The sequence below is a fragment of the Perca flavescens genome, chromosome 9 (genome assembly GCF_004354835.1).
Source record: "Perca flavescens isolate YP-PL-M2 chromosome 9, PFLA_1.0, whole genome shotgun sequence".
Classification (NCBI taxonomy): Eukaryota; Metazoa; Chordata; class Actinopteri; order Perciformes; family Percidae; genus Perca; species Perca flavescens.
The window spans coordinates 19831864-19850788 of NC_041339.1; the positions used below are offsets into that span (position 1 = coordinate 19831864).

An 18925-nucleotide genomic window follows, 5' to 3' on the forward strand; every position below is an offset into this window, starting at 1 on the left:
TATCTGAAGACATTTATGACAACAATAACAGCAAGACGACAAGTTTATCCCCCATCCACTGATGTTCAAGAGCAGAAACACAGATTACAGACGAGGGTTCGATAGGATACATGTGGTTTCTGACACACACACAAAAAAAAGAACAAAAAAAGGAAGAACGGCAGAAACACAAGACTTGCATAGAGAGACCTTTTAGAATTCCCAGCTTCATAGACAATGAAGCTGCAGTTGAGCAAGTAGTGTCTAATGAAGATGAGAGGTCGAGATATAATAAAACTGAAGTTCTGCTCAGGGAAGGCTATGCACAGTGTTGTTAAAGGGGAGCACCGCTGAAATATGGATTTAATCTGTAATAAAAATTTTGTCTGTAAAGATATAAGGAAAAACACTCCTATGACTGTCTTAAAAAGCATTACATGAGATTGTTGAAAGACATTTTTAGGGACAATCCTATTACAGTTATTGATGTTAATCAGATATGCAGTCAAATAGGTCTCCTTTTGTTTCTTTCAACCCTCTAAAGAAATGTCAGTTTATTGTCAAAGGATTGTCCTCGCCTTGAATATGAAAGGGAATGACTACAAAAATCAGCAAAAAAAAATGCAAATATAAAGAAGGTGTAGACTTCTGCAGAATACCGTAACATTCGGAAAGTCTATTTTCAGCGGAACTCCCGTTTGAAATATGCACCCAAAAGTGCACCACTGAGTGAAAGACAGTTTCACCACATGCCAGGATCACCAAACTGGAATTAAATGTTTGTGCCACTGACAAAATACCAACACTGTGATATTACATTGCCCTTTTTTGGGATGCAACAGATAAAACCAGATTCAGTCAGAGGTTGCAAATTCACGAATATTTAACAAACAACGCACAATAATATCCATGCTGAATCTGTCTGGTACATTTCAAACATACTGAGTAGATAAACGAGAAGAGTACAGAGTCGGTGGATAATCCAGCATGAGGTTATTTATAGTGACTAAACAGCTAAGGGCCAGTTCTACGTTCACTGTGGTTTCGGAGTATTCAAACTGAACAGGAGGTTTTGGTTGCAGTGAGCACCATGGAGTTACATTCAGCACTGCACCACGTCTGTTAGTACAAGAGATGCAGGTCACTGTACAGCTTTTCATCATACAGTAGGTTCAAGAGTAGATTTGGTTGTAGTTGCATATATTGCTTTACTCGTGAAAACAGTTCAGATGCATAAATGAATTAACTGACCTGTTAAAAAGTGTCAACAGGTGAAGGAAAACATTCATTTTAAGTTTTTGGGTCACAGTCTAAATCTATCAGAGAGAGAAAGGAGCTAAACTGCACCGGCTGCAGCTGAGAGTTGATGTTTTGCCAACTATGAAAATATCTTGTAATATGGACAAAAGGAGATCAAAGAAGTTCAGTGCACTTATAATTTAATAAATATTAGAATGAGCACAGCGTTGCTTATATTAGACGTCAATTATATGCAATGCGGTCATCTCCTTCATAGACTAATGGCTACTTCAAGGACTTACATGGTCAGCAGTACTGAAGTTGACAAATTCAACTGCTTATAGCTGGTAAATAAAAAGTCCACTTCAACTGCATCAGCTGCAAAATTTAAACTTGATTTAATCAAAAGGTGCTTTCAGGGAAGGAAAATACGTCTATCTTGATACTGTAACTCAGCTGGTTTACCTCAGAAAGTTTCTCATTAAAAAAAGGGTCAAACTTGCATGTTGTCTCCGGGTAGAACTGGAGCAGGCCTGAGCCATTATTCAACCTGTAATACTGTATTTTTAACTACAGTCTAGTTAACGCCTGTTCATGGCCTTCTTGGTGCTCCCCTACAGTCTGAACATACAGTATGTTGTTAATTCTCTCGGTGATCACCCAAAACATTTTAATTCTTAATGTCCTTTCAATTTCCTGGGGATGAAAAAACATTCTTTTGTATTTCAAAGTAAAATACAAAGTCACGAGCAGCACTGATTTCTTGTTTGTTGTTGCAGTTTCAGAGCATTTCAGGGCCGGCAGTGAAGCCATTTCAATATACATTTATAAAATGTACCACTTTGAAAATACTGGCACAGTAGCTGAAGGCATAAAGGAGGAATAATAAGATTTGATATTGACATTTTGTGTAGTGGAAATTGCACACATCCCTCTGCACCTACACGGTCAAGAAAATGTCTTTTCTTAGACATAACCACCGAAATATACATTTAAAGCATAACATAACACAAATGTACACAAATGCACATTGCTTTCCTTTTCTGACCATGTTTCCTGGTTGCTCCTGAATGACATCATATTAAGGCGAGCAGCTGGTCTGAGAGGTTATTTCCATCGTTTTCACTGTGGCTGTTATTAAAGTTGTCTGCCAGTCTTCAGAGTGAAAGACTGCGGTTCTTTAAAAAGGTTGCATTGTGGAAGGGGGGGGGGGAGGGGTACTTCAGTTTAACTGCTAGACAGTCGATGGTAAAAGTAGATGTAGCCCAAGTCTTTTGGAGGCCTTTCTGACAAACACACTTTGTGGTCGTTGTAGATCACCCACCTACAGGAAAACAGAACATGTGTGGCGTGTGAAATGTTTTGTCAAGTGTCACTTCTTTCAAAAACAGACTGCTATTAGGACAGAGGAAATGGGTCAATTTATTTTTCCCATTCAGTCTAAGAAAAATTGACTGTCGCTGCGATTTTCAGACTTCTGGCAGCAAAAGCTTAATAATAACAATGATAAAAGTTTAATTTCTTTACAAAATTGATTTCCTGAGATGAAAACCCATTAGGATTAGACCATTAAAAACAGACATTTCTGTGACAGTGACTCATAGTGAGCAACAATAGGCTGTCGGTTTTGTACCACAATGAACTGAATGAATATAAAGTTGAGAAACTGTGTGCAACTCACCTTCCCTCCTTTTTGATGTGACAAACATAATGTCCTGACATGGTGGATGCTCCCATGTGACTGATGAAAGCAAAGAGCTCATAACCTGAAAAAAGGGGAACAATCAAGTCACATATAGAATATGTGATTAGATAACACAGCAGTGTTTCACAAATACTAATGTCTTATACTTAAACCATCTGTTACACAACCTGCTCAAACTGACATCTTCAGTAGAAGAACATGTAAACACAGGGCATTCATACAAGCCTTGGCTATAAAATACTATTTTAAGGCTTCTACACAGTAAAGATAGAGGGGCAGTTGCTAAAGGCAATGCCTTCATGTTACAGATCAAGCACAGCATAAAAAAATAATCAAAACGATCAAATATACAGCTATATTTAAAAAAATAATTCAATATCAATATTTTTATGGATTTTGATGACCAGTAAACAAGGTCCTCTTGTGGCGAAGACAGTTCAGAATATGCTTCTGTGAATAATATACGTAAACATTAATTAAAAAGAAATCATGAAAAGCCAGAATGTCTGCATTGCAAATGGAATTTTTGGATTTTCACCCATACTTTTGTGTGGTAGTGGTTTAAACATCATTGGTATACGTATGTAGATGCTTTGTTACACTACATATTTCCTTTGTGAGGAGTGTTAAAGGGGAACACCACTTAAATTGAGATTTCCAATAGGTTATTTCCACAGCGGAGGAAAGTTAAATCAATATTTGTGAACATGAGCTCCTCTCTTTCAAATCCAGAAACCAGAGACTTAAGTCTTAAACTTGTGATGTCATCAGGTATAAAGTCTGGATGGCTGCTCCATAGACAGGATATAGAATGGGAGATTCACAGAATGTTTGATTTCTTTTTCATACCAAATGAGCGTCATTCTATTGTAGCGATCTCAGTTCTAAAACAGAAAATACTCAGAACATTCAGTGACATGAGTGTCATCTATAACATCTTTCTGAAATCATTATCTATCGAGCAGTTCTGACTTTATATTTGATGACGTCACAAATTGGAGTTTTAGCACTCTCGTTTTTGGATTTGGGAGAGAGTTGTTCATGTTTAGCAATATTTTTGGACTTTCTTGGACCATAGGAATAACAGGTATGAATTTTTAAAATGGTTCCCCTTTAAGAGCTAAAAAGCTGCCGCATCATGTTTTTGTGCCTGAAATTGGTCTGGCAGAGCAGCTCAGGGAGCAGCAGCACCACAGTACACTGTCAGCGTCAGACATTAATTGGAGCTGAGGGTAAACTGGCCTTTGAAAGTACATAAGGCCCAGGCAAAATTAAAAATCAAGAGGTAGAAAATGCCCTCTGACACTTATTTTGGACTCTGACCCCATTTTAATTTAATTGTAATGCAGGTCTTTTTCTTGCAAATATGAATATACTAAATACGCTAAACGCTTCTGCTGGATATCTGCCCCAATTACCAATCTTACTCTAAATTTGACTCCACCTTTCATTGCACTTTTACTGATTCAACAGATGTTGCAAAAAGTCAACCTCTCATTACTTGATGCACCTTCGATAAGGATCAATAACAAATAAAGTCAAGACAGAAACGGCAGCTACGATCAGTCACGCAGAGACACTCACGTCCCGGTCCGTCTTTGACCCGCGGGCCCGACGCGTCTCTGTCTGGGGACAGTGTGGAGTCGCTGTGTGAGTTGGTGTTGGAAAAAGCGTTGCCGTTGGGCTCCGTGTCGGCCATGTCTGAAAGGGCGTCACTCTCCTCCTCCTCCTCTGGGTGGGTGAAGATCCAGTCGAGTGCTCGTTCGAGGTTGTTGTTCTGAAAGAATGTTTCAAGTTTACTACGTAAATTCAATGTAATCCCAAACACAAAATGCCTCTAATATATGAGTATTGAAGGAAGATTTGAATAGTTGTCGTTTTTAGATATATCAGTGTTGGTAAATAGGTTTTAGCCCGTTAAGAGTGTGCTGTAGGAGGATATCACCATTTCCTGGGAACATCCTGTGCTGCACAAACACTGATGCATAATATGATTGAAGCAGCACTTTCTTCTAAAAAGTGTGAGATTTAACAGGAATTATAGGCACATAGAAGACATATGGCCTACATACAGATAGGCTACGAGGTCAAAACATGGGCTGAGGATAATACATTTACCACATATACTGTTGTGTCTTTAGGTAGCTCCTCAAAAATAAAAGACCATTTATTGGGGAGGTGGTTAGGTATCCATCTGTGCATAATTACACCTTAAGGATGTTTGGTTTTAATCTAAAATAGAGGTGTGATTGCTGAAGAAGTCTTGATTGGCAAATGAATCTGCCTGCTTTTTCTTTCTCTCCCAGTCAAGTCACTGAGGTTGAAAAAAATGTCCTCCTAATTTTGGACTAATAATAAACTGGACCGTGAGACCCCTTTCTGCGTCACACCTCCATCCCCCTCAAGAGGAATATGTTTTTATGTTTTTCACTTCCACAACATCATAGATAGCAGGGAGTTTGGTGGTATTGTGGATGATGAACTATAAACAAGGAAGCCTGGTGTCTATTTCCGTGCCTTAATAACAGTCTTCTGTGCTATTTTTTGCTGAGAGGGCAGTTTGAAATATGAAACATGAAAAACGGGGGCCATTTCAAAACAGGGGAGATAATAAATTTGCTGCAGATGCATCCCCTTTTGATTCACACACAGTAAAGAATCTGAACTTCTTTACTGTGTGTTTAAAATTAATTTGTGAGATGTAATGATAAAATGGCTTGATGTGTCTTTGAAGCAGAACCTGTTCTTTCCATATGCTGCTGGCACTATTTGTAAACCGAGACAGAACAGACATATTTAAATCACTCTTGACATGTAAGACCTACATTAAATTTGCAGTTTGGAAAGCAAACAAGTGGGCCAGCCAAGCCCATTTATGAGTGACAGAGCTTGGTTTTCATAATCTCGCCCTTTCTTTGCCCTCTTTCCAAACGACACCTCACTTCATTCCAACCTCCTGCTTTGTCATGAACTGGTGACACTTTTTCTTTTTCTGTTTCTATTGACCAGGACGCTCTTCCTTTTTCTGTGGTGTCAGGCAGGTTGTTGCTGTGGTGCTGTTTCTGCACTAATCAAACTGTGTGGGTGGTTCTTTGTCCGCAGATCTTCTCTTGACTGTTTTGTTTTCTGCCATATAACTCTTTGTCTCTGTGAGTCACAGACTTAGGCCTCCTGCACACTGCCCGAGTGGCGTTTCTGTTGCGTGTCAGTTGCGTGGTGTTTTCTATGTCTTTTTGCACACCTGAAACGTGTCTGACGCGGCACTGCTGCTGCTAGCCTTGTCTGTACACATTCCCATGCGTGTCACGCAGGCAGTGTGCAAGCGATAACCTGTTAACACGAGAGCCGAAAATAAAAACGGACACGGCACACAGCTGACACGCTCACGCCACGCAGGCAGCATGCAGGAGCCCTAAGTAATAAGCACCACCTACAGAGGTCTGACTCTCAGGAAGTGGTGCCGTTTCCTTTGTTAGCTCAGTCATGGCGGCCATCACTGCAAACACTAGCTAACCTTCCTTTTCTGGCAGTTCAACACAAACCACTGTTACACAATACAGCAGCAGAGGACTTTAGTCACAGGAGAAGACGTATTAGCAGCAGCAAATGCAGAAACTCAAACTGAGGTTGATGAACAACAATTTACTCTTAAATGTTGAGGATTAGGACTCATTTAAATTAGCTGGCAGAAACAAATTATTAGACGAAATAAGAAATGCTTGGAAAATAAGTCTCAGTGCCAGCTAATAGGAAAAGTTATTTAATATTAGGACATAAACAGAGTGGGCAGAAGACTGACCGTGGATTTAAGTGCCTGGATGCTGTGAGCGCGGGGGAAGCCCATTGAAGTGAGGATGGCGATGCTCTCCTCGGGGGGCGAGTTGCCCAGCAGGGTGGCGCCCATGGGGCTGTCGCTGGTGGAGGGACCCGGATCCATCATGGAGGGCAGAGTGAGAGGTTCTGCAAAGTCTGAGAAGAGAGAGAGAGAGAGAGAGAGAGAGAGAGAGAGAGAGAGAGAGAGAGAGAGAGAGAGAGAGAGAGAGAGAGAGAGAGAGAGAAATAATAGTGAGATGCTGTAGCTCTCCATATATTTTTAACCCAATCAATGAACATTATTTGTGTTGGATGGTCAAAGTTACAATTTCAACAATAAGTACAGAAGTGCAGTTTCATAAAGAAAGTTGTACTGTTGTTATTTTTTCAAACAAGTAGAACACATACAACACTAATAACAGTGTTATCATTACAATATGTCTGACTATGACGGATCTAGTGAGTTTTCATTAAGTCCCAAAAACACTGGAAAGGTGAAATATCTCTGATATAACTGCTGTTCAAAAGAATGCATACAGAAAGAACATTACATGAATTTAAAATCAATGCAGGAAACATTCTCTACATTTGAACACTGAAAAACTTATTGTAAACGTTTATAGCCTCTGCATGAAATACATTTAAGAATACATTCTTTCTCATTTCCAAGTGAACTGCAATGCTTTGTACATCAACAGATTCAAATGAAAGAGAAGTGACCCTCAACCCAGGAACAAGGACACTCCAGCTGGAATTACTCGACTGTTGGTCGTAAACAGAGCTTTCATTATCATCCTTGCCATAAATGAAATAGCGTACCACTTATCTCCCACTCCTTTCTCTATCTCCGACTCCTTGTCTTGTGTCCTTTCGATTACCATATACAAAACTGAACAGCTCATGTTTGCATGTTAAGTAAAGTTTTTGCTAAATTGGTTATTTAACTTAAACTTTGACTCTGTGTTAACGTCACATCACAGCCTGTATTAAATAGTCATGAAGTTTATATGAACTATGGCCCTCTTCAATAAGGCTCAATTTCAGGTTTTACCAAATTTACTGAAATATAATTATGACAAAAAAAGTAATAATTGAGTCGCCTTGCCTGCACAGTGCTTTGGAAATGCCATTAGTTAACCTTTGTAAAGCAGCACTCTAAGGTTCAACTCAGTCAAAAAGAAATGCATCTTAAACTAGAAAATGCATTTCCTGCAGAAAATGCGTGGGAATGCTGAATAGCTGAATTGCTAAAGCTAACTGGATGAATAGCTTAAATCCGTAAGAAGAAGTTGAAGTGGTGAGAATAGTTGAAAAAGTGGAAATTGGTTTAATAAGTATGAATTTCATTGAAAAGTTGAATAACACCACTAATGTATGAAATAATTTATTTTCTAACTGGAATTATGAATAAGTGTGGAAGACAAATGCTGCGAGAAACATTGATGAAAATGCAGAAATATGGAACAAATTGTTTGAAAAATCTATATCCATTGCATAGAACAAACTGAGAGACAGAGAGAAAGAGAGAGAGGGGGAGGGAGAGACAGGGACGGAGAAGGAGGGATGGAGAGAGAGAGAAAGAGAGGGACAGGGAGAGAGAGCGGGAAAGAGAGAGGGGGATGAGAGAGAGGGAGAGACAAAGAGAGAGAAAGAGAAGGGAAAGAGTGATAGAGAGAGAGAAAGGAAGAGAGGGGGAGGTAGAGACAGGGAGGGAGAAGGAGGGATGGAGAGAGTGAAAGAAAAAGAGAGAGAGAGAGAGAGAGGGATAGAGAGAGAAAGAGAGAGAGACGGATAGAGGGAGAGAGAGGCAGATGGAAAAAGAAAGATAGAGAGGGGGAGCGAGAGAAGACAGACAGACAGACCAGAACAAGAGAATAGAAGAGAGAAGACAGACTAAAGTTCATATTCCTGCCTGTAGTATCTGGGTATGTATCTGTTGTCATGGTAACGAAAGGCCAGTGAATGTTTGTAGTAGTTGAAGTAGTGAGAGTAGTAGAAAAAGTGGAAATCCTTTTAAGAAGTATGAATTTCATTAAAAAGCTAAAAGTTGACACTAAACTGAACTGTTGGCTTCAAAAGTTGAAAAATGACAAAATATGTAGAACATTGTGAGGTCTGAGAGGGAGAGACAAAGAGAGAGAAAGAGAAGGAAAGAGAGAGAGAGAGAGGGGGATAGAGAGAGAGAGGGAGAGAGAGAGATGGAAAGAGAGAGAAAGAGAGAGAGGGAGAGAGAGAGGGAAAGAAAGAGATGGAGAGAGAAAGGAAGAGAGGGGGGAAGAGAGGGAGGGAGAAGGAGGGATGAAGAGAGGAGAGAGAGAGAAAAAGAGAGAGAGAGACAGGGAGAGAGAAAGAGAAAGAGATAGAGAGAGAGGCAGAGGTAAAGAAAAAGAGACAGAGAGAGAAGGAAAGAGAGAGATGGAGGGAGGGAGAGAGACAGAGAGGGAGTGAGGGAGACAGAAAAGAAAAAGAAGGAGGGAGGGAGGGATACAGAGGGAGGAAGACAGAAGTAGGGTAGGAGACAGCGAGAGACGGAGAATGAGGGAGGAGGGAGACAAAAACAAAAAAACAGAGGAGGGACGGAGAGAGAAAAGGAGGGAGGGAGAGACAGACAGATTAGGAGACAGACAGAAGTGTAGGGCAACAGATCTAGACTACTGTTCATATTACTGCCTGTAGTATCTGTATAGACTACTGTTCATATTACTGCCTGTAGTATCTGGGTGTGTCTGTAAAAGTGTTGTCATGGTAACGAATGGCCAGTGGATATGTTTATAAACATGCTTTGATGTCTGTAATCGAGTTGATGAGCAACACCTGCTGAATCTGTCAGCTGTGCTGTGCTTCAGCTATTCAGAGTCACTGAGAGCGAGCTCTCAAACAAAGCCTCACAGTGGCAAAACGATAATTGCTATCAGTCAAATGACGTCATCCTGAGCACCACAAGGCCTTTGTGAACGTATCGGTATAAAATTTATATGGATAAACGTAAAAATGTGGTCATATCAGCGATTTCAAAAAGTGGTTCGTTCACTGTTGAAATATCCAGGAGTTTTAACATTGGAGCCAATGGAGAAAGATATGGACCTCTTGTCATTTGGAAGCTCAACCAGCCAAAAGTAAAAGGCGTATCACAAAACTGAGCAGATTGGCTGAAACCAGACAAAAATACCTACGTTTTGATATATAAATTGTGTATGACAAGTAGATATTGTGGGCGTGAGAACAATTTATTGAGAAGGGACAAAGATAATTTTTTCGAAGCTTCACCCTCTAGCTATGACATCATCCACTCTAGCTCACGCAATAAACACTCTATTTAATCGATAAAATTTCCTGAAAAGATCCCTAAACTTAAACAGCTTTTTAACAAAAACTGTAAAAGATATCAAACTGAAAATATAGAACTGGATAGCTGAATATTTTGTGAACATTTTAAAGTTTGAATCACGTCTGTAGGTGGAAGAATGTAGGAGGAGTTGAAGCATGTTCTCATTCACTTCAATGTTATAAAAAAAGTGTTAAAAAGCTTAACATTTTAAAAAGTATAAATAGTAGAAAAAAAGTTGAAGAAGTCCCATCATTAGCTGAAAGAGCTGAACCTTTGAAAAGTTGAATGGTTTAAATAGCTGAAAGTATGCAGAAGTTACGGAGAGCCAAAAAACGTACGGAATAATAATAAGAAGAAGTATATAAAGAACCGAATAACAATAGTTGGAATGCTGTTGAACAGCATTCCCACTAATAAAGAACCGAATAATAATAGTTGGAATGCTGTAGAACAGCATTCCCACTAAATAATTAAGTTAGACATATAGCTTTTAATATACAAGTTTAAGTGATGTTAATTAGAAAGTATTGAAACCAAACAAATGTGGCGGAGGAAGAAGAAGTTACATTTGTGCAGCAGGCAGGGACGGAACGTTTTACTGAGGTTACTGAGCCTTAATGCAGCCTATACTGCGGATGCATTAGGCCCATTTAAAAACTAACAGGCAGTGGGCTGCTCCAATTTCTCTCCTCTCCACTGTAGAAGCCCTTTACAGCCAACCAGGGAAATGAAAGTGACACGAGTCAATGCCTCAGGGGAGCGTCTCTACTGCTGAGAGCTTCTACAAGGGACAAAGTCAGCTCCGAACAAAGTTTCTGATGATGATCTCTCACACACACACAGAGAGTGAGAGTGAGAGAGAGAGAGAGAGAGAGAGAGATAAACACCTGCAGTACACAGAGGGATGCAAAGTCTGCATGATGATGCAAAAACTGGGGATGTGAGATATATCTCACTTTGAATTACCTTTGTCCGATATAAATAAACTTGCCGTGGCGTTGTGTCTTGCTGCAGAAATGTTTTTCTTTCAGCTTTGCATAGGCATAGAAAAAAAGCACAACTCAAGTTTCACACGTGAGCTGACCCTGGCTTTCAAAATTAATCAAATTCTTGGCCGACCATTGTGTTGCATCGTGAAGCAGCATCTCCATTTCTCTTCCTCGTTCATTGCCCATATCTTATGCTCACCTCTTGAAGTCTGCAGATTCAGCTTATTTAAATTTTCGAAAAACTGTGTCTCTTTTAGTGCAGCTGCTGCTCAGTTTATTTGTCACCAATTGGGTTACAGTCGCTCAACTGTGTTTTTTTTGCCTCCAACGTCGCCTTCCAGGCAGCTAACCCTAACCTTAACCATTGTCACTATGCCTGGAAGGCGACTTTGGGGGCAAAAAACACCAAACACCATTACAGTCAGAATATTGCTCACAGTTGGCTCTAAACTCTGTCCATTGAAACAGACACTGAAGTTACCATCTGTATTATTATCTGTAAACACGTCACATTGTAATTTATCTTTAAATTATGAAGAAATTGCGCACTTTTTGCTGTTTCTTTCTGTTGTACTTTCATCCCAACAGTAAAAAGTATAAACATGTGTGTCTTGATCTCTCCATATTGATGTTCCATTTGAATGCAGTGATGTTCCCTTACCAGGCTCCTCCATGTGTGCTATGATCCAGTTGAAGGCCATCTCTGGGCCCATGTTGCCTGTGTAGTAGACGGCCTTCCTACAGGCCTCCAGCGGAAAGCCCATCTCCGCCAGCTGCATTACTGCTGCCTCGTCTATTTCTGGAGCTGAGGACACGACAAACCAACATCAATAACTAAAAACATAGCAGTTGCTGATTCAACACTGCAGGTAACTTTCCAGCTTAAACAACCAAACAGATCTGCGGGGGCACTCTCTTTGGGCCTCATTAAACAAAGAGACCGGAGGAGAATCAGCCCTGGGGACGTATCTTTATTGAGGGATGATTTATCAAGGAGAGAAATGAGTCTGAAAGTTTGGAAGTAGAGAGCAGCTGCAGCACCTGCTCAAGTATGCATGGTCAGAAGTTGCATTCATCACTATTGCTTGGTGCCCAAAATACATTTTGCATGGCTTTAACTTATATAAACATTAAATTAAGACATAGTACTGAGATCTGTAAAAGAGAAACTAAATACTCACAGTCCATGGAGCCCATGGAGTTATCTGAAAGAAGAGAAGAAACACAATGAGATCACACACACACACACACACACACACACACACACACACACACACACACACACACACACACACACACACACACACACACACACACACACACACACACACACACACACACACACACACACACACACACACACACACACACACATTTTTCCTTTGTTTGTATGTGGTTTTGTGTACTTTCATGTATATGAATGATAACTAATATACAGGAAACAAAAAAAAACAACAACAACCTACAGAGAATCTTTTAAAATCTTGGTTGGTAACAACATGGTTGGATTATCCTGCAAAGGGTCCCAGGGCAAATAATTAGCTGCTGGGGCCCAATTAATGCCCAAGTCTGACTCAATACACTCGGGAGTTTGCTGCTACAGCCCTATTTTGTCTGGTATGAGCAGGAGCAGTCTAGCCTGACAAGCCAGACCCACATCAAGATTTTGGGTCTGGGAACTCACCATTGACGGAGCTCAATCCGAGGGGGCGGGATAAACTGTTGTCTTTTAAATTCCCTCTGCACGTAATAGGATAGCGCTACAACCAATCAGAGCAACGAAGAAGGTAGTGAAGCTAGTTGATAGATTAAACTTTTGCAGTATCCGGTCAGCAAAACTCATCTTCCTTTTTTAAGAATGATTTCAGTGCCATTCTTTGTTCTTTTCTCAAAGAAAAGCTTAACTCCAAGTCTTCCAGGAGACCGCTGTTCCCAGCAGCAGCAGCAGCCATAAGCTCGCCCACCGACTCTATACACATGTGATTGGCCTGACCAGAGTTTGGTTTTTCCAGCTTGCAAGTCAACAGAGAGTGCCTAGACCCAACTAGGGTGCATCTAGATTTCTAGGCTAGGAGCAGCCTATAATGGCTAACAATTATTAATTTTTTTTTATTTAACCAGGTTAGTCTCATTGAGATATAAAATCTCTTTTTCAAGAGAGACCTGGCCAAGATAGCAGAACAAGTTTGTTACATATAAAAAAAAAAAGAAATTACAATCACAAAAGAGGCAAAGACATCTCAAGTGCATTTTAATTAAATAAAAGTACCATTAGTTAAAACATTTGCACGTGTGGATGGACTCATGTTTTATGGTTTAAACATAACCTTTAAAATCGTTTAAGGAAATTAGACACTGTAGTTTGAGTGTTTTCTGTAGGTCATTCCAAGTAGAAGGAGCAGCAAAAATGAAAGCCTTTTTAAACAACTCTGTCCGGGCTTGAGGTACATTCAATTAAATAGTGTTCTGGGACCATAAACCATAAGTACTCTGTGTAAAAGAAAGAAATTCAGATATGTAACATGGTAGCCTGCCTAAAATGCCTTTGTATATGAACATATAAAGGTGAGTAAGCCGGCGATTTGACAGAGAGGGCAAATTTACTGTGGAGTAAAGTATACAGTGATGAGTGAGGGGTCTGTAATTTGAAATGAACCTTAAAGCTCCATGATACACAGCATCCAACATCTGAAGACACTTTGATGGGGCATTCATGTACAACAGATCACCATAATCAATAATAGAGAGAAACGTGGCATCAACTAGCCTTTTTTTGGCAGAAAAAGTAAAACAAGATTTGTTCCTAAAGAAAAAAACCTAGCTTCAATTTCAACTTTTTTACTAGGTTCTGTATATGAAGCTTAAAAGAAAGGTGATCATCAATTACAAATCCTAAATATTTATAAGATGAAACTACCTCAATTGTTTTACCCTGATCAGTAACAATATTCAGGTCTAGGCCTAACTCTTTTTTTTCTTGAGTTTGAAAAGACCATTACTTTGGTCTTCTCAGCATTAAGCACAAGCTTTAAGTGATAAAGCTGTGATTGCACTCTGTTGAAAGCAGTTTGCAAGCATTCATACGCCTTCTTAATGGTAGCTGCACAACAATAAATAACAGTGTCATCTGCATCAAAATGGAAAAATGCATGTTGGACATTTTCCCCCAGACAGTTTATATAAATAGTGAATAAAAGTGGCCCCTGAATGGAGCCCTGGGGAACCCATTTACAGATTTGCCTATATTGTTAAACTTGAGATATTTCTGTAAAATGGGCACAGCTGAATCAGTATGCTGACTGTTTTATATGTATGCTGTTGTTACATTATGTTTTAACATTTACCATTGTCTCCTAATTGTCACTTGTGGGCACAGGGGCTGCTGTTTTTCAATCTTATTAGGGATGTCCCTTTACAGACAGGGCCTATTCAAGATGGGCTCAAGCTAAGATGTCAGGAGAGACTTTTGGAGGGGCCCGGCCACCACCTGCACTGAGGAGATTGGTCGGCCCCAGCTGTTCACAAGCAATACAATCACAACTTGAGCAATTCCTGCTTGTATCAAAACAATACAATACACGCCGTCTCTTTCCCAATTCTTCTTTTTCTCTTTTTGTTTTCATCTTTTTGTCACCAATACTTTACCTGAGAGTTTTACAAAGTCAGTTGCAGTTTTAGTTTCATTGTCGTGCTCACCCAATTTCTCATGTGCTTGCTCCTTCACTTTGATATTTTCACTAAATATACGTATATACAATTATAAAACAGACCATGGTTCATTTTAAATATCCAGTGAGTATATTAAATAGAAAAATTACTGGGTTTTCCGGTTTAATCTTGAAGGAGACAATCAGATTAACAATGAAATCAAAACCAGAAATCAATATCTATAACGTTTGAGCAGTTTTTAATTGTTTGTTTTGTGGTATAGGATAACGGAAAAATGGAATCACAAACCGCCATGATACTTATTTTTTTGCTCTTCCATTTTCTTAATGGCCTGGAATAATTGAGTGAATGGATGATACACAGACCAATGAGAAATAATGTGGTTCAAGCAGCATGCAGGAAAACACATTTGTGCGGTGCTTCTGTGTAATCAATGAGAAGCACTGAAGCTTTCTGGAGACAGAAGGTTGACCAATGATTAATCACTGCTGATCCCAGCTGGGGACTAATGGACCAGTGGTTCATTTGCAACAGACAAAACCCATCATATAAACAAATCAGAGAATGCATTGAAAACAGCACATCCCTTCCTCCGACCTCTTCATTTCACAGTTTCAATGGCATGGTTTACACACAAACTTGTTTTAACCTCTCTGTCTACAGAAAGAGGAAGTCAACAGGAAACAAAATGGAGATTCCAATAACTCTCAAACTTACTACATCCAAAAAACACATATTTTCATGTATCGATTTCACTGTGGCTGTCTAAGATAGCTGCATAGCTTGCTGCTGTCAGACATAGATACGCACTGCTGCCTAAGCAAGGTAGTTTCAGCTCAAAGAAAGGACGCTTTAATGTGCGAGAAGAGTTTTCCGTCCTAAAGAGCAGCCGGCTAAACGATTCTGTAAAGCTCTTGTGGTGTGATTTCAGCATCAATTTACAGACCCTGCAGAGTCTGGAGACCAGACAAAACCAATATCAAAAATTGCCGCTTTGAAGTTCTGCTGTTGAGACATAGCATATATCCTATGCTTTGTGTAACATGAGAAGTGAGTATATAGTAGGAGCAAGGAGCAAGCAATCGGTAACCTCCACATGGAATAGGCCCAACAGAGTCACCCCCCTTTAGGGGAGCCCCTCTGGTATGTTAGCCCTCTGTCATGATGACTCAGCAAAATGGAGCAATGTCCATCTGAAACCTTTATAACAGACACTTAAGTCAAAGTTATAAGCCTTTAGATACTACACTCTCATGAAAAAAAAAACATCCTGAGTGTCAATGTGTGAAGCACAGCAAAAGGCTGTTTGCAGAGGTTAGTGTCTTTGCAGACTGGACACCCATTTTGTGTTTGGAGCTTGAGATGGCACAAAACACTTTGTGCTTCACGCCTGCTAAAATATTAAGGAGAACACTCATAACTTGATGTAGGTGAACTTGATATAGCTGAACAAACAATGGAGGAAGGAGGCATGGAGGAATGAGAATTACAATCACAGAGGAGAAAAACAAGCAAAAAGAAGGGATGTTGGAGTTTTGGCCTTCCAGGAAGAGAGGCAGACATAAAGGCTTAAGTACACTGTATGTAACATCACTAAGTAAATAGTCTGATGCAACAAAGTTTCACAAAGAGTACAAACTAAAGTGTTTGTGCTCTAAAGCACACTCGCTGGCTTTCTGGTAGGTTATTCCCACAGCCCAGGGAAGTGCATTATAAGGGGATCTTAAAAAATCATTATAACCTATTAGGCTTAGCCACACTGTGAACACAACATCTTTGCAGTAATTGATTGAGCATGCCTTTCCCATAGGATACCATTCAATATGCCCTAAAGAGAAAACTTGGGCGGCTTTGAGCAGAACATCATATTAGAGACAATTTCACGGATCATTTGTCTCTGTCACAAAAATACCAGACACCTCCTGAAAAGGATGTTTGGTAGTAGCTTTTGGAACAACTAAATCTGAGTTAGTTCTCAAAGCAACAATGTATTCCACTTTATTGGGAACAATCTGATATATATGTGTTTTTAATATTCTGTACACTCATGTATACAATTAGAATGGACACAATATGTTTGGGATAGCTGGGTAAAAAAGAAAAAAGCTTGGAGAAAACAATGCTCTTTAAAATTAATAAAATGACTGTGAAATTGAACATAAAAGGCCAAAAATGCCCCCCAGTAGTTAAAAGCGCTGTTTTGCGTTTTTGTTTTCCCAAGTAGTTGCATAAATGCAAATATATGCCTGTAGGACACTGTAGGTGAGTAATGGCAGCTTGTGACCAGGGGATCCTTCTCAGTGAATTCTGGGTTAGAAAAATAGAGCACTGTCGGATGTGAAAACAGCCGAATATATCTGAAGCACCACCAAATGCTGGCATCAATGTTTATTTGCAAATATTCAGCAGAAATGAATATAGAACAAAATGTCAGATTAAAGGGGCATAACATGTCCTTTACATTATCCTAGTTGTAATCACAGTGCTGTGCCTTGTTCCAACTGTATTGCCATATCTGTCAATGCATACAGCTGTATCTGTATGTATGCACACACACAGACACACACACACAGACACATGCATAAAATGGACTTGTTCCGTACCTCTGGTGTCTTCAGGTAGCACGATGGGAGGCATAAGGTCAGGCAGCTCCTCTTCACTCGCCTGCAGCCCAGTGGCCCGCAGCCGGCTCAGATCTAGAAAGTCTGGAACATCTATGGCCAAGTCTGTCCATTTCAAGACACACATTCATAAATTGTTCATTTATCAATGGGTTTGTTTTTTTCTTTTAAATGTTGACATTTTTCATCAAATCCTTGAATGTTATTTTTCATCAAGTTTAGGTGGTGCCATTAACTTATATTTGAACACCTCTCAGTTCCGCGGAGGAGTGAAAACAAATGTAAAACAACCTTGATCACATAATATGTAAGGAGTCTCTGCTGGCTGTTTGTGTAAGTGGCACTCCACCATAAAACACAAGAGTGAGAGTGGGCCACGTAAAACTCCCAAATCATGAGGAGAAGATCATGATTTATAAATAGCAGTTGACACAATTTATCTATTATGTGTTCATATCTAATTAGTAAAAACTGCACAGAGTTAAACCCTTGATTTGGTTGGCATGGAAATGAGGGTTCACAGTTTCTGCAATTTAAAATGCTGCAATAATTCAGTGAATTCTGGTGTTCAGATAAATGTAAAACTCGAGCAGCCCTTTACAGATATGGACAGAGTGAAAGATGGGGTAGTTTATGTCTATATTTCCAAAATTGCAGATGAAGCCATTCATGAGTTTACAAAAATGTAGTTTCACCATAGACTGTATAAAAGAGTTTCACCTACTACTGTATGTGCTTTGCGAATTGCTGTTTGATTGTGCCCTCTGCTGGACATTTACAGCACTACAAATACTTATAATCGAGTCACAACATTGGTGTAGACCTAAACAGTCTATGGTGTAGAGCAGTGTAAGTTTAAATCCCAGGGTGAAGGGTGACAGATAGTTACCTAGTTTCTTCGGCACCCAGTCAACCCCAAATGTGAATTTTTTGATCTGCAAAACCAGATACTCTGGGAAGGAGGCAAAACGGGAAGTTCTGCAGAGAAAAAATAACAATTTTGAAAAGAGAACACAGAATTTCACAATACAAAATAATTTAAAGACGTGAGGTGGTAAAAAAGCCCTGAGGTGTAAAGTAGTCATTCCTTGTCCAAGAACAGGTGGCCCTATGCTTACTTGATTCCGGCTGACTTTGCCTGCAGCGCTGAGCTCCAGAAGTCAGGGACGTTCTCGGGCTCGGTGAAGGCCTGCAGGCAGGCGGTGAAGGGGATCCGTGCTCTAACCGGCTCAGGAGGAGCCTGCATGTTCTCCTCAGCATCCCTCCGCTTAGCCTCGTATGCCAGCAGCTCCTCTGGTAGAATGACAACAAAAGACAAACACTTTGAGCTGTGCAAATAAGTGTTAACATCAGCAAAACAATAATATTTATTATTTAAAAAATTCTAATTTAAGTAAAATCAAGGGTGATACAATTTGCATTTTAATATCACTGGCCTGCTGACAAGACTGACAGCCTTATCATCTTTACCAGGTTCACATTTGTTTATAGTAATTATACACGATCATAAGCAGTCACCTTTAGGGACAAATGAGTCCTCCCTCACTTTAAACTACACAGCTCCCAGTCTGGCCCGCCTGGA

The 18925-nt window shown here is 39.8% G+C and overlaps 1 protein-coding gene across 2 annotated transcripts in view; it reads right to left on the reverse strand.

Moving 5' to 3' along the window:
• Positions 1–18925, reverse strand: part of usp13 (ubiquitin specific peptidase 13) — a 40657-nt gene continuing 21732 nt past the window's right edge. For both annotated transcript variants that reach the window (XM_028586744.1, XM_028586743.1), the window contains exons 13-21: positions 18462–18636; positions 18233–18321; positions 17326–17448; positions 12235–12258; positions 11715–11858; positions 6723–6892; positions 4508–4700; positions 2900–2984; positions 1–2542 (exon numbers count right to left, since the gene is read on the reverse strand). In XM_028586744.1, the coding sequence (XP_028442545.1) occupies positions 2446–2542; positions 2900–2984; positions 4508–4700; positions 6723–6892; positions 11715–11858; positions 12235–12258; positions 17326–17448; positions 18233–18321; positions 18462–18636 (1100 nt within the window). In that variant the 3' untranslated portion in view covers positions 1–2445. The remainder of the gene's footprint in view (positions 2543–2899; positions 2985–4507; positions 4701–6722; positions 6893–11714; positions 11859–12234; positions 12259–17325; positions 17449–18232; positions 18322–18461; positions 18637–18925) is intronic.